Source organism: Hippocampus bargibanti, linkage group LG10, assembly GCF_051943395.1.
Source record: "Hippocampus bargibanti isolate YZ-2025 linkage group LG10, ASM5194339v1, whole genome shotgun sequence".
In the NCBI taxonomy this organism is placed as follows: domain Eukaryota; kingdom Metazoa; phylum Chordata; class Actinopteri; order Syngnathiformes; family Syngnathidae; genus Hippocampus; species Hippocampus bargibanti.
Window position 1 is genome coordinate 9,431,473 of NC_142743.1, and position 16,537 is coordinate 9,448,009.

The following is a 16,537-nucleotide window of genomic DNA, read 5'->3' on the forward strand; positions in this document are numbered from 1 at the left end:
AAAACATGAGAGTGGTTGACATAGATATAGACAATAGATGCCATGATATTATGATTAAAGTGCCGTTCATATCGACTCTCATTCAATTAGAATGTCATGGTACACTTTATTTCGTAGTTCAATTCAAAAAGCTAAACTCAGATACGTCTGTGTAAGCTCTCAGTCGTACAGGAGTGGTCCATCGATGAGAAGGTTTCTTCAGCCGTCATCTGTACTTTTTTGAAGGTTTCGGACGTTTCGCCTCCTATCCAAGAGGCTTCGTCAGCGAACTAAAGTCTGACTGGTCGTATCGGCCCTATTTATATATCCCTAATGTCCAGACATGGTGGCGCCGGACACAGCTATGATAGGTCCCTACTCTCAGGTTGAGGGGGGCGGAGGACCCCTCCCTGTGGCCCCACTGATTCCTGACTAACAACTGGCCTATTTGCCCCACTCCCCCCGGTATCACCTCATCAGCATTACGACCCTCATCAGCATTACGAAAGTTGCCTAACCTGTTTTGCCTGAGCAGGCTATTGTATGAACGATCCAAATTGAACCTCACCCCACCAGACCGGTTTAATGAAGGATTTAGTTGTTTTATGAAAACTGCTTCTTTTACCCCCCTTTCAAACCATCTATGTTCTTTCGCGAAGATTTTAACCTCATTGTCGTCAAATGAGTGGTTGCTAGCTTTTAGGTGCAAATGTACTGCCGATTGAGGCCCACTTGTATTATCCCTGCAATGTTGATAAAGTCTTTTTTTGAGAATTTGTTGAGTCTCCCTAATGTACTGCTCTTTACAATTTTCATTCTTACAATGTATGGAATAAACTACATTACTTTGTTTTTCATTTGGTAGCCTATCTTTTGGATGCACTAATTTTTGCCTTAACGTGTTTATCGGTTTGAAATAGGTAGGAATTTTATGTTGCCAAAGGACTCTTTGTAATTTTTCAGAAACTCCTGCAATGTAAGGTACTGCTACTCCTCTCCTTTTTGTATCTTGAGAATTATTGGTTTCATTCCCTATTCCCTAAACTCAGATAAAGAAGAATCCCTTCAGATTTTCGATGATTTTATGTTCCACAATTTGGATGAAACAATGGAAGAAATCCGATATTTTTAATGAAGATACAATATATATATATATATATATATATATATATATATATATATATATAAAAATCCTCGTCACACCCACCATGGGTGGTTTCTGTCCCCATTTCAGCTCGGGTCCTCTACCAGAGGCCAGGAAGCTTGAGGGTTCTGCGCAGTATCCGTGCTGTTCCCAGCACTGTACTTTTCTCAACTGAGATATCCGATGTTGTTCCCGGGATCTGTTGCAACCACTCGTCGAGTTTGGGGGTCACTGCCCCAAGTGCTCCGACCACCACAGGCACGACTGTCACCTTTACCTTCCAGGCTCTCTCCAGCTCCTCTCTGAGCCCTTGGTATTTCTCGATTTTCTCATGTTCCTTCTTTCTGATGTTCCCATCACTCGGGACCGCTACATCCACGACAACGGCTTTCCTTTCCCCTTTATCTATGACCACGATATCTGGTTGGTTGGCCATTACCATCTTGTCAGTCTGTATCTGGAAGTCCCACAGGATTTTTGCTCGGTCATTCTCCACCACCTTGGGAGGTGTTTCCCATTTTGACCCTGGGCTTTCCAGTCGATACTCCGCACAGATGTTTCGGTAGACTATGCCAGCCACCTGGTTATGGCGCTCCATGTAGGCTTTCCCTGCCAGCATCTTACACCCTGCAGTTATGTGTTGGATTGTCTCAGGTGCCTCTTTGCACAACCTATATATATATATATATATATATATATATATATATATATATATATATATATATGATGGTTTTCATTTTTGAACTGAGATAATGAAATAGAATTTCCTCCAATTTCCTCATTTTGTAGACATTACAGCGTCATAAAATGAGATGTATGCTAGTTTTTTTTTTTTTTTATATATGGTGCGAGTCTGACTGAATGACAGCCAATCCCGTGGTTAAACATTTGCAAGCATTTTTATTTTTAACCTGTCTTCTCTTAAAAACTCACATATTTGCTGTTTTGTTTTGTGTGGGCATAAACTGCTCCCAGATTTAGTGGGGGTTCCATCGTCAACACTCTTGAGCACCCCCCCCCCCCCCCCCCCCCTTATCACCCCTACAACCCATCCACCACAAACTCTTCCTCGCTCTTCTGGGCAGTGATGATGAATTGCAGAGATGAGCATAACGTAACACATATGCTACAATGATAACATGAAAAATAGTACACTTGGAATGCCTTAAGGAGTGATTTATATCCCCCACTGGTAAAATAAATGGTGGTGCGAGTGGGAGATTATGATGATGATGTGTGTGTGTCTGAAACAGAGCGAGGAAGACGATGATCGATGACCGAAATGGCCTCATAATAGAAAAAAAAGATTCAATAGGATTCTTATCATAGCTTGAAATGTGGATAATGTGCTCAGCAGAATTAGTATGAAAGTAACAGGGGAAGCACACACATGTACACACGTGTATGCGTGCATGTGCATATGAACGTCATTGGATTGGCTACGGCACTTTGTCAATATGCATATTTGCAATCAGTCAGAAGTAGGGAAGTACAAATTGAAGAGGGCCAACTGTGACAGGAGTTGGATGGGGATGCTAGCGTGAGAACGTGAGGGATTGTGAAGAGGGGAGGGGGTTGTGTTCGGGGGGAGGATCGTGGGGGTGGTGAAAGCGGATGGAGGTGAGGAGCGCCTTTCATCTCTTCTTTGAAGCGAAGGACCAAAAAGCTGGTAATTGACTCCCTACTCTTTTATTTCTCCTCCTCCTTTCGGAGACTCACCAGAGCCAAAGAATCATATCCCGCTGTCACGGGGAATAAGACATGCGGGTGCAATAAAAGCTGTCAAATCACGACGCACACACACACACGATCTCACGCTCGCATACACTTAAACATGCCAGCACCTTGTCATTGACACCCACTGGTGCGCTAACTTTTAAGAGTACAGGTTGAATCACTCCGAGGGAAGATAAAATGAGTGACGACAAAAAGATCATGAAATACTGAAGTTCGTTAACCCGGAATGTTATATCGCCATGCAAAATGTTGGAGGAGGAGTCAAATGAATGTCCCCCCAACTCTCGTCATCCTTTATTTGCTACACAAGGAGATAACATTGAAAACAACAGGCCATATAATAAGAAAATAAGTGTGCCAAAAACTTCCAAGCAAAAGTTGACTGACACGTACGCACATTTTTTTAATCAACAATATTCTTCAGAAAATGCTGATAAACATGGGAGAGTACATTTCAAAATCTGATATTGTAATAAGAAAAAGAAAAGAAAACACAAATCCACAGGTATCAAAACGCAAAAAATGTAGGGTTGGACTGATTTCATTTGCAATATTACCAATCGCCACAAAGTGGGAGTCAGGTCTTCGTTACGCATACACTGGCTTAATGCCTTAATCCATCGTTTAATCCACAGGTGTCAAAGTCAAGGCGAAACTAACTCAAGCATGTCAAGTATCATGATGCTTGCAAAAGTCTGAACTAAAATTTCAAATTGTCCCATTACAACCACAATAACAGTCATTATTCTTAACTTCAGATTTGAAAAACAAATTCATAATGGCCCCTGCGAGGAAATCATGACTACAATGTGGCCCTCAGCAAAAAAATTAGTTTGACAGCCCTGTTTTAATCCATCCCTCACCCCAAAAACGGGCATCCGTCCGAAACGGAAGCATGGACCATTCCATCCTAGGTAACATACTACAAAAACCTACTCGACAGTCTGCTTGTGATAAATGTCAAATTACATTTGAATATAAATCCTGGCAATGAAAGGGATGCTAGCTAACTTCAGGCTATTGTTAGCTTTGTTGTGGTAGTGTCAATTCATTAGATTTTGTGAGTGTTGCTGTCAAGTGTACAAAATGTCTTCGTCCAAGACTAAAACCAAAACGTCTGTCACAAACTGCACTGGAATCTGAATCCGCTGCGTTCACCATAACAAATGATATACAGAGACTCTCCAACATGCGAACGAGATACGCTCCAAACGGTCGTTCGTAAGGTGAATTTGTTTTAAGTTGCTTCAGTGCTATATTGTGTATGGAATGTATGTTTGAGACTTATATATGCATGTTTAAGGTTTATATGGGCGTGTTAAAGGCTTCTAGAAATAAACTGTATTGGTTTGTACTGAAAAATAATCATTTAATAAAATAAGTGCTCTATAAACATATGTACAGGTACAGCTGGAGACAATACTATATATGTTACTACAAAAATTTTCGTATGTACCGTTGTTCGTAACTCGAATGTTTGTAAGTAGGGGAGCGTCTGTATAAATACTGTATATATATATTTTAGTTTGGTACAGATTCATGGCATTTCCATTCATTTCAATGGGGAAAGATTATTTTGGCAATTATTGATTTTTGTATTTTTTTTAAGGATGGCCGCGTTAGTGGATATCTTCATCGCACATACACACAGGACATTGTCATTGTGCAAAAGCAAACATGCCCTGTGGCAGTTGTACTAGCTGTAGTGTGGTCATTAAAAGGTCAGAGAAGCAGACATCGGTGGCCGAGTGAAACGGTGACAGTGACCCCGAGTAATACGCTAAAGGTGAAAACCTGTTAATTTGGACAGAGGGAGGGAGACAGAATCCCCAGGGAGGATCAAAGGAGGTGAATAAATGTGCTCAGCTGAGGCAGACAGAGCATGTCGACGGGAGCATTGCAGATGGTCGTCGTCTCGCCAAAATAAAAGATGGTGGAAGCAAAGGAGAAACAACATGCCATATGCATATGTGATATTCCCTCCTGTCTCCTTCCTCTAACTGTCACCCTCTGGGGAAATACTATTTCATTCATCTCGTCGCGGGCGAACGATCCCTCATTTGCCCAACGCCCTTTCTACACTGAAATATTCTGCAGTTCATTATACACGGAGATTATGAAAGGCAGAAATTATTTTGCTTTTAATTTCACGTGCGTGTGCAAGCTGTGCCGGCTCGAACAGCTCCCCGCAAAGACGTGACAAGGAGAGTCTAGAAGTTTCCTCAAAATATATTGGCTTGCTCTTTAAGCGAATGAGAAACACCATGCGGTCGTCTGCGGTCGTCTGCCGTCCTGCGAAAGTGTGGCAACCTTATAAAAACACCCGCCCTTTGATGAAAACACCAGAGATGAGACTTGCCAGTCAATGCCTTGCTAGCTCATGCTAGAATTGGAAGCTAATGATTTATAGTCTCCTCAATTTCCATTGATAAAATTACATTGAAAAACGTGTGTCTTAAATATACAACTAAATGGTCCAACTCAACATCAGAATTAAAAATATCCACAAAACTTAGCCTTTGTGATATTATCTACCAAATGTAACATGTATGCTAACGAAATTAGCATAAATGTTGAGATAGTCCGAAATCTTTCAGCAACATACATTTGAACAGAAATGATGGGAAGTGAGCATACAAATGTACTCTGACATGTATTCTTTATCCTCTACATATATTCGTTATCCTGACATAAGTCCTGACCCGACGGAGGTCTGCAGTCGGTGGTCAATTAGTAAACATGGTGAAGTAGTATTGTGGTGTTTTGCTACACACAAATTGAATAAAGCACCAAATAGAACTGGACATATTCCTTTACATTCATCGCCAAATATATGACCAGGGTCTTTTAAAGTATTGTTAAAATAATCAAATAATACAAATAAAACAAAGACATTCTTAAATCTCTGGCATTGTATGCCCTTCTTGTACTTTTACGAAGCAACCGATAAATTCTGTATTTCTTTTTTTTATGTCTCCAGTTCTTTTTTGTTGTTGTAAATGATTTAAAAACTTACTTGAATTATGTGAAGTTTACTTTTGTATGGATTGCGCTCGATAAATAAAACTGCCTTGACTTGCTTAAACAATATACTGGATGAAATAAATGTGCTATAAATGTGACAGCAGTTTTCATTGGATATCCGTCAGAAGACATTCTAACCTGCATTTGGAAAACCGTGCATTGCTCCTCAAAGCAATTGACTCCAACCACAACTCTTGTGGGGATTGTGTGTGTGTGTGTGTGTGTGTGTGTGTGTGTGTGTGTGTGTGTGTGTGTGTGTGTGTGTGTGTGTGTGTATGCGTGAGACAGTTTGTGTAATTTGACAACAAAGATTATGCAACATTGCAAAGTTACAATTCTGTCATCAGTTGATTAGAAGTTGTCATGATCTGGTTGGCGACCAATGGGTGGCGCTGTTGGCCCCGCCTGCATCTGCACAGGTGCTGGTCATTCCCAATCAGTGATAGTTAAAAGGACTCCCGGCACGACCATTCAGTGTCGGGTCATTGTTGTATGCTTTGTATGCAATTGTATACATTGTATGCTGTGCATGTGTTTGTTTAACCTTGGCGGACTTTTACTCTTGGTTTTCTTTTCATACTTTGTATTTTTCTGTTCAGATGATTTTAATATTTTAGATTTTGTTCCTGTTCACTTTAGTTTAATACAATTTGTCAAATACAACCTCCTGCTCCCTCCTGCCTGCTTTTTGGGATCCGCAGCCGCCATCACCACCTTGCAAACCGTGACAGACATTAGAGATGCGTGACGTTTGCATATACAGTAAAGTCTCGTTATATCGATATTCTCGGGAGACGGAAAAAATATCGATATAACCGCACTATCGATATATCCGATCCTGCGGCATGTAAATTTTCTCCTTGCGATCATAGAAATAGTATAGTAATAAGCAGTACTATCGATATAACCGATATCGATATAACGAGACTTTACTGTATATGTGTGTGTGAGTGTGTGTGTGCGCGTGTGTGTGCGTGTGCGCGTGTGTGTGCGTGTGCGCGCGTGTGTGCGTGTGTCTGTCTGTGTGTGCGTTCGATATTAGGTCGGAAGGCACAAAAATCCCAAATTAAATCAAGGATGGGAAACAAGAATAACAGAGCTAGTAAAGGGACTGGTGCAGTTTTAGGCCGCAGAAGAGATAGAAATGGATAAAGAGAGAGAGAGTGAGTGAGAGAGAGAAAGAGCGAGAAAAAAATGATTCCATCCAGATTAGAGTGTAATCCCGCTTTGAAAGGATTTTCTTGGATTACGTGTTGTTCTATTAAATCTGTCACTCACTCAACACACTATGAAGAGTCAGGCAGTGAGCTCGCATATATGTATGTATGTGTGTGTGTGTGTGTGTGTGTGTGTGTGTGTGTGTGTGTGTGTGTGTGCGTGCGTGCGTGCGCGCATTTGCGATCATCTGTGAGTTTACATTTTTTGAACAAAACTATCCAAAAGAGCACAATGTCAAAATCATCCTTCCCCATTGAAACGAATAGAAAAGCTTCCAGATTATGTTTCTGCCCAAAATATACAGGGGGGACGGGACGTGTATTATCGCCATTCATGGAATATAGTTTTTTGTTGAAGTAATCATCGGCCACATTTCACACTGAGAAAGTCATTTTGAGCTAACCGTATGTTACATTAACATTTTTTTGTAATCTAATTGTACCACATGTTTGTTTTAGATCGATACAGAGGGTGTTTTTGGGTTTGGTGATGTGCCCTCAATTTATTTATTTATCTGTTTATTTCGAATAATAATGTATTTCTTTATTTATTTCACTATTTATCAATGTCTTTATTTATTTGACAATGTATCCATTTATTTCTTGATTTGAGTATTCATCCATTTATTTATTTATTTGGCTATGTATCAATGTATTTATATTTATTTATGTATTAATCTATCTATTCATTGATCTATTTCTCTATTTATGTATTTATTTCTTCATTTATTTATTTATTCATGTATTTATTTATATTTATTTATTTATTTATTTATTTATTTATTTATTTATTTATTTATTTGTTCATTTTTTGTTTGGTGATGCGCCAGCAGTGTATTTATTTATTTATTTATTTATTTGACTATTCATACATTTATTTATACAGTGAGACCTCAACTTACAAACACCTTATCTTACAAACTTTTCATCTTACAAACGTCAAATTTCTGAAAATTAAACCTTATAATAAGCACTATTTTCATAATACACACCCACCACGGCTGGCGGAGTGATCTTTGGTGGAAGCATATGACCGAACAGCACCAGAGGTTAAGTTACCAACAGTCCTTATGGAAGGTGACTCTCCTTCCATAAGCCATCAACGACCATCAAAAAGGTCAATAAAACTTTATTTTACAGCACAGTTTATTTCTTTAATTACAGTCCTCATGTAATGCGCCTCTCTTTCCAAACAGCAATTCCCTTTGACCTTCGACCTCCAACGCCATTCCATCAAGCCATCAATGACCATCACAAATGTAAATAAAGTGACTTTATGATACAATGCAGTGTATTTCTTTCATTACAATACAATAGCACATTTATTATACATAGAATAAGGTATGTTGTGTGTAGTTTTAAGGCTTATTTCGTTGAAAAGTATATTTTATGGAAACCCGGGAACGGATTATTCCCATTTTAATGGTTTACTATGGTAATTTTTTTTTTTAGATACACACTTTTCGCCTTACACACACTGTCTGGGAACCAATTAAGTTCGTAAGTTGAGGTCTCACTGTATATCTATTTATGTATTTATTTATTATTTATTAATCCATCCATTCATTTCTCTGTTTATTTATGTATTTATTTATCTATCTATTTATTCATGTATTTATTTGTTTGGTTTTTATTATAATTATCTATTTATTCATTTATATATTTGTTTATTTGTTGATTACATAAAATGGACTTTATTCCTCAATATTTGTCCAATATTTGCGCTCCTCAATGGACATCTAGAAGTGAATTACAGAGCCTAAAATTGACAGATTTTTTTTTACTTTTTTTTGAGAAGGTGATCGTTTGCCTCACTGGCGTGAGAATACCGCATGCAAGTGCGAGGACGAGGCGAGTGTTTGTGCATGTCACCGCGCTCATTAATGCCACAAGCCGACAGCCAAGTGTCACAGTCTCGAGCCTCCCATTGCCTCCACATCACCACCAGCGGCACCAGGAGGCAAGAACTGACCCCCATCAACCCACGCAGAGTGATGCCCTACTTTAAATATTCATCCCTCGCTTCTGAATTGCCAAAATATTCCATCTTCCTTATGATGCATTCGAAGGAGAAAAAAAAGAGAAAAAAACTTTTTTTTTTCTCCCACTCTTCACGATTGTGTTTAGTAGTTCGTTGCTAAATGGCACGAACCACAATGACATATTGAGGGAACATCATCAGCATATCAGATGATTAAAAATCCATCCCCTGAAGCACCACTTGGCTCACCTTGCTTTTTCTTTGTCTTGAACTTTGAGGTCAGACACTTGACACCAATTAACGGCGCTGTCCATAATTTACATCCTCATCATAATATGAGCTGAACCGAACGAAATAACAGGAAACAATATGTCCCATCCGAGCCTGTCACTGTGCGAGGCCTGATTTACTTTGTGTTCAAATGGAAGGAGTTTTTCAATCGTTAGTTATTCATGAAGCCTGCGAGGCTGCGAGTAATGGGCCCACCCGTCACCGCTGCCGGTGTGACCACAAGAAAAAAAAAGCTTTTCGTTCTGAAACAGCAGTTGACAAAAATAATGGCATCTAGGGGCTATGATGATGTGATGAGATGACACACGGATATCGGAAATTGTTTCAGCAGTGTTACCTGTTGACCCTCGGCTCTTCTTGCCAACTGTTAGTGGAAAAGGTGAAAAGAACAAAGCAGAAAAAGAAATGTGAGAATTGGGTGGGAAATGGAGATCAAAACAACAGGCATGAATCGAATCGGGTGAGGGTTGTGAAAATTGGTGTTCTGTATGACCCCTGTGTCTTAAGTGTTACGTTCAGCAACCTTTTTCCCCTTACGAAATTTTCGGTTTCCCAACGTTAAATTTATGAAAATGAAACCTTGGCATAAGCACTACTTTTCGGGATACACATGGCGGCGGAAGAACACCAAAGCACACGACCGAACAGCGAGCCAGCCGGCCGACCTTTCCACACCCCCTTTCACCGAATGCACATGTCGATCGCCTTCAATGTTTTTTTGTACGGATACTTTTGCTATTATGGGACCGAAAAAGACCCCACCACAGGCTCGTGTTCAGCCAAAGAAGACACAAAACAAAATTACAGTGGAGGAGAAGAAGGAGATCATTGAGAAACACGAACGAGGTGTGCATTTGTCTGATTTTGCGGCCCGGTATAGATATGCTAAGTCCACCATTGCTACCATCAAAGCTTTACACAATAGGCTTTATTTACTCGATGCTTTCACGTGACTAATGACACCGAACTATCCCTTAGGGATGATTGGAAGGATAGAAAAGGCTTGGCATGATGTTACCCTTCGATCCTTGAATGCAGCATGGAAGAATTTGTGGCCCGCATGCATCCTTGACAGGGACTTTGAAGGATTTGATCCTCATGACTCTGTTGTTTGGGACGACATTGTTTCCATTGGACAGAACATGGGACTCGAAGTGGATGCAGATGACATCGATGAGCTTGTTTCTGACCATAATGAGGTCCTCAACACAGATGATTTGCCTCCAAGAGGAAAAGCAGAAGCAAGCCATTCAGGAGTTGTCATCTGAGGGCGAGGAGGAGGAGATGGCTGCAGCATCAAGTGAGAGCATGAAGGCAATGTTGGATAAGTGGAATGATGTGCAGGCTTTTATTAAACAGTTCCATCCAGAAAAGACTGTGGCTATGAGAATCATCAACATGATGAAAGATAATGTGATGCCTAAGTTTTGTAAGACCTAACAAGTCAGAAAGCAACAGGTGTCAATTAAGAGCCATCAACGAACATCACACATGTAAATAAAGTGACTTTATTATACAGTGCAGTGTATTTCTTTCATTGCAATACAATACCACATTTATTATACATAGAATAAGGTATATTGTGTGTAGTCTTAAGGCTTATTTAGTTGAAAGTTATGTTTTATTGAGACCTAGGAACGGATTATTCTCATTTTAATAGTTTCCTATGGGAAATTAATTTTTGGCATACACACTTTTCACCTTACACACTGTCTGGGAACCAATTAAGTTCGTAAACCAAGGCCCCACTGTATGTTGTATTCTGTATTTTGTAAGCTCTTCGAGGTTCAACTTAACCCTTTCAGGTACAACAGTTATTACAGTGTACAACTGATCAGGTCTCTGGGTTACAAGATGCGAGGAAGGGTTCAAAATAAAAATAAAATCAAACAAATCTAATGTGAAAGTAAAGGTCATTTCATTGTCATTAACTCATTCACAAATATATTTGGGAATTGAAAATATGATGTAGAACACCATTCCCGAATTTGCTCGGGTTTTGTTTTTTTCTTGCTTGGGTGCCGATAAAACGCTGTCCATGGCCTCTGGCAATGTTTTTCCCTTACACAAGGGGGCAGCATTTGCCTTTTTTCCATATTAGCGCTTTGTTCCAGCTGCAGCTGTTGTTAAAGCGCTATATAAAACAATACGTATGTGTTGCATTGTATTTTGGACAGTCACCCTCCTTTCAGGTTTATATAACTCAGGAACCCTATAATTTAGGAATTAACTTTTTTTTCTTCTGATGAAAGAGGATAGTCTATGGTTTCTTACACTGAATTGAATGTTTATGTAGTCCTAAAACGCAATATACGGTGGGTCCTGGAATTTGAGTGACAATGACAAAAACCCTGGCACTGGAGTGGACACATTTTTGCACGTCTGGCAGTGAATGAGTTTATATATATGTCAATAGTGTATCGATACATCGCCCCCCTCGGGCCATGAGGTGTTCAGATAGCTTTACGTAAATTTAAATCACGCAGAAAAGGAGCTTGGAACGAATTGAGGCATTTTGTTGGAAAACGCGGCACTCCTTACAAATTTTTGAAGTTAAAATATTTCTCCCAGAACCAATAGATTTTGTAAGTAGAGGTGCCTTTGTATATTGAATCATATCCTGTGTGGTATTGGACCACTGCATTTAAACAGAATGCTAAAGCAGTTCCATTCTTCTGAAAGCACTTTCGACGCTGCCGTGCGCCTGTGAGAATTTTGGCTCTTTGAAAAGCTCCAGGTCAGGATTGTGCGCTCTTTCCCACCAAACTCATCCATGCGAGGCTTTTTTTGCAAAGGGAACAGAGAATGGTCTTGATAAAAAAAAAAAAAAAAAATGTGAGAGCTGGTGGGTGAAATGAGCCGCTGACAACAAGACTGGCTGAACAAAGTTTTTGACATCTTGAACTGAAGTGCGTAAAAGAGCCGGGAGGAAAAAAACATCTCTTTTAGATGAATACGGGTTTAAATTTCAATCTGGACCAAAAATCAAAAGTCCAAGATGCCGCCCGAGTAGGCAGCCATCATCAAGTGCTCTCATGAGCCTTGCTTTTTTGGTTGTTATTGTCTTGTTTTTGTGTTTTATTTTGTCACTTTGTGCTGGTGTGCGTCGTGTGGAACGGACACAGATTGTTTTTCAGCATTTTTGGCCACGACATTCATCAAGGAGGAGGGTAACAGGAGGGTAACAGGAGGGTAACAAAGAGGGTACAGAAAGTGCTTAAGAATTGGATTGGATTTGCCTTTATTAGTCTCACAGTGGAGAAATTTACATTTCACAGCAGCAAAGTGATGAAAGGAATGAAAGTAGAAAAACAAAATACATGAGCTGTTGGAAAGGCAACCACTCTCGCGACGCCGTCTTGAAGTCCAAATAACAAAAAAAAACTAAATAACAAATAATATGACACCGCAAAGACAATATGACAAAACAAAGACACAGAGAGTCATTCATTCTTCAGGACTTGTACCCCATTTGTGATGACATGAAGCAGTTCTAGATGAAAGAACAGGATCATGGTGGAACGTGCACGTCGACTACAAGCTAAATGTTGAAAGCAAACACGCAGCTGTAGCATCCATTGACGAAAAGAGATTGTCTCACATCTCCTGTCCCACATAAATCTGCTTCAATTCCAAGCCGCAACAGTTCCACATACGCGTCGGCGCTCCTTTCTTCTTATCGCGGGCTCCTCAAACCATGCATCCATCCAGCCGCAGACTGTCCAACAGCACCGGCCTTTCCGCTGAACAAAGCGAGGCTGTGAAGATGCTGCCCATTACAGATGCAAAAAAGCACAATGGCCCCAGAGCTGTCCAGCGATGGCATTCCCCCTGTTGAGCGTGCGTGTGTCAATGTGTGTGAGGCAAAGACACGTTTGAGGAAATTTCATGATTGATATCACCTGCGAAATGAGCTGATCATATGATACCCGGAAATTGTGAAGCCTTTTTAAGCGCATGCGCAGAATAAAATGTTTGTCGAGTTCCCAGACCAATGATTGACACTGCTGTGCATCATTTCTCTCGTAAGTACTTTCAATCGCTACAAAAGTTACCATTTTGGTTACTGTTAAAACGCTAAGACTGCTGCCAGAATGACGAGCGCAACAGGTTATGGGCACAGTACCACAGGCCAAAGATGGTTTAGACTTTTGTTCGATGGCAATGAGAAAAACTACGAGCTCTGGGTGACGAGGTTCCTGGCGTACATGGAGTTGCAAGGCCTCAGAGACGTTATTTTGGGCGTCCCGAACATTGAGGAAGACAGCGAAGAAGCTCTCGCAGAAGACAAGGCTAAGAATGGAGAGGCATATGCAGAGCTGGTGCAATGTCTGGACAATAAGAGCCTATCGCTGGTCATGAGAGACGCAAAACGTGACGGGAGGAGAGCACTGGAGATTCTCCGTGAGCATTATGCTGGAAAGGACAAACCACGGGTGGTGAGTTTGTATTGCAAACTTTCCTCACTCCGAAAAGGCAGCTATGAGACAGTCACAGACTACGTTATCCGAGCAGAGACTGTAGTCACCTCATTAAGAAGAGCAGAAGAGCACATTAGCGACGGGCTTCAGCTAGCCATGGTGCTAAAAGGGCTTCCTGACTCTTACAAACTGTTCGTTGTGCACGTCACCCAATCTAATGACAAAATGACTTTCGGCGAATTCAAAACTAAACTAAGAAGTTTTGAGAATACCGAAAAGTATGGAAAAGGTGACCACAGTGCCAACGAAGACAACGTAATGAAGACCAGCGGGACTACAAAAACGCATGGGAGAGGGAGAGGAAGGAAAATGCACCTGGCTGATATCGAGTGCTACACCTGCGGTAAGAGAGGGCACATGGCCAGGACATGTCCTCGCACTTCCCAGCCGAGAAGAGAGGAAAGAAGGTGGGACACGCCACATCAAGGCCGACGCGGTCGAGGATGAGGCCGCGACGTCATGAAGGGAGCTGCTGACGAGATCGAGTCAGAGCACACATTCTTCTTCAATCTAAATGACCATGCGACAAGTGGAAACAAGAGAGGTTTTATGGTCGACAGTGGCGCCACAGCACATATGGTCAACGACGCTACGAAGTTCAAAACACTCGACAAGAGATTCAAACCCAAGGACCACATCATTGAGCTCGCAGACGGAACCAGGGTGAGCGGAATGGCAAAGATGAGAGGCGAGGTCTGAACAGCGAAGGACGACGCGTGAAGACGAGACTCAAGCAAGTACTCTACATCCCAGAATTTCCGCAGAACATCTTCTCCGTCAAAGCCGCAACAGCGAGTGGAGCAGAGGTCCGCTTCAAAGACGGTGATGGGACAAAATTCAAAATGGAGGTGTTTGATAGAATGTATTACCTAAACACAATAGAAGAGACAAATGTTGATGAAGCATATGGCTGTTATGATATCCAAACTTGGCACAAAATACTGTGTGATTGTAACTTTGAAGATGTTGCAAAATTAGAAAAAGTGGTTAAAGGAATGTCTATTAGAGGGAAACACGAGCCTAATCAAAACTATGAAATATGCACACAGGGCAAGCTGACACAGAGCAGGAACAGACATGCAGATGCTAAAGCTGCAACTGTGCTACAGCTAGTGCACACAGACCTGTGCGGTCCTATAGAACCGACAGATAAAAATGGCTACAGGTACTCAATAGCATTCACTGATGACCACAGTGGGATGATTTTTCCATATTTTATTAAGGCAAAGGCTGACACGACAAAGGCTACAGAAAAATTCATCGCCGATGTAGCCCCATATGGAAAAGTAAAATACATCTGATCTGACAATAGCACAGAGTTCACTGGGCAAGTTTCAATCTTTACTAAGAAAGACTGGGATAAGGCATGAGACGAGTGCACCCGACTCGCCCCATCAGAACGGTACTGCCGAGAGAGGTTGGCGAACACTATTTGAGATGTCAAGATGCATGCTGTTGGAAAGTAACCTTCCCAAGCAACTATGGACATATGCTGTACAAACGGCCGCTCAAATTCGCAACAGATGCTACAATAAGCGGCTACAGCAGACATCTTACCAGGCTTTTACAGGAAAGGTACCCAACCTTTGTAACATGCAAACATTTGGCTGTGAATTTTACATGTATAAACAGGAAAAAAAGAAGTTAGATTCCAGATGTGAGGCGAGGATTTTCGTAGGCTATGATAAGTATAGTCCATCCTATAATCTGTACTACCCCGAGACAAGGAAAGTCCTGTAACATAGACTGGTGAAATGTTTAATGAAAAACAACACAGATGGTCAAACTGAAACAGGTTGTGACTTGTGGGATGATATTCAGAGCTACAGTAAAGTACCCATAAAGGAAATCAGACCGAGTCAAGATCAACTTGAGAAAAGCAAAGAACCGAGTGCTGAAGAGACAGTAGAAACAGGCAATATTCCGACTGAACAGGGAATGAGGTTTCCTAAAAGACAAAAAAGGGCTCCAGAATATTTAAAAGAGTACATATGTAAAACTAAGTGTGATGATGACAAAGCCGAAAATATTGACTATTTCTACAAAGTAACTTATGGTGTATTTAGAACTTTTAAAGAGGCTATGCAATCTGAAAAGTCAAAAATGTGGGCTACTGGAGGAGATGGAATCACTCTGACCCCGCTAACGAAGGGCAAACAAGCAGTGGGAGGTCGCTGGGTATATATGGTGAAAGAAAACCCAGATGGATCTGAGACTTGTAAAGCCAGATTTGTGGCAAAAGGATTGGGTCAAGTGGAAGGAATAGACTACAGAGAGACATTTTCGCCCACAGCTAACATGACTTCCGTTCGAGCACTGATGCAGGTGGCTGTGCAAGAAGATCTCACCCTTCACCAAATGGACGTGAAGACTGCATATCTCCATGCCCTAATGGACTGTGAATCATATGTAGAGCAACCTGAAGGTTTTGAGATCACGTCACAAACAGGAGAACGTTTGGTATGTATGCTCAACAAATCACTGTATGGCTTAAAACAGTCAGGGCGTAACTGGAACATGTTACTAAACAATCACCTCATAAAGAATGGTTTTATACAAAATGATGCTGATCATTGTGTTTACTGCAGAGAATCCGAAAATGAAAAGGTCATTTTGTTAGTGTGGGTGGATGACTTAATCATCGCAGCGAGTAACGATGCCCTACTCAGTAAGGTAAAAGAAA

The 16,537-nt window shown here is 40.9% G+C and overlaps 1 protein-coding gene across 1 annotated transcript in view; it reads right to left on the reverse strand.

Annotated features, from left to right (window-relative positions):
* Nucleotides 1-16,537, reverse strand: part of sdk1b (sidekick cell adhesion molecule 1b) — a 326,663-nt gene that overhangs the window by 131,000 nt on the left and 179,126 nt on the right. Inside the window, exon 6 of the mRNA XM_089005907.1 lies at nt 9,711-9,737. Coding sequence (XP_088862033.1) covers nt 9,711-9,737 — 27 coding nt within the window. The remainder of the gene's footprint in view (nt 1-9,710; nt 9,738-16,537) is intronic.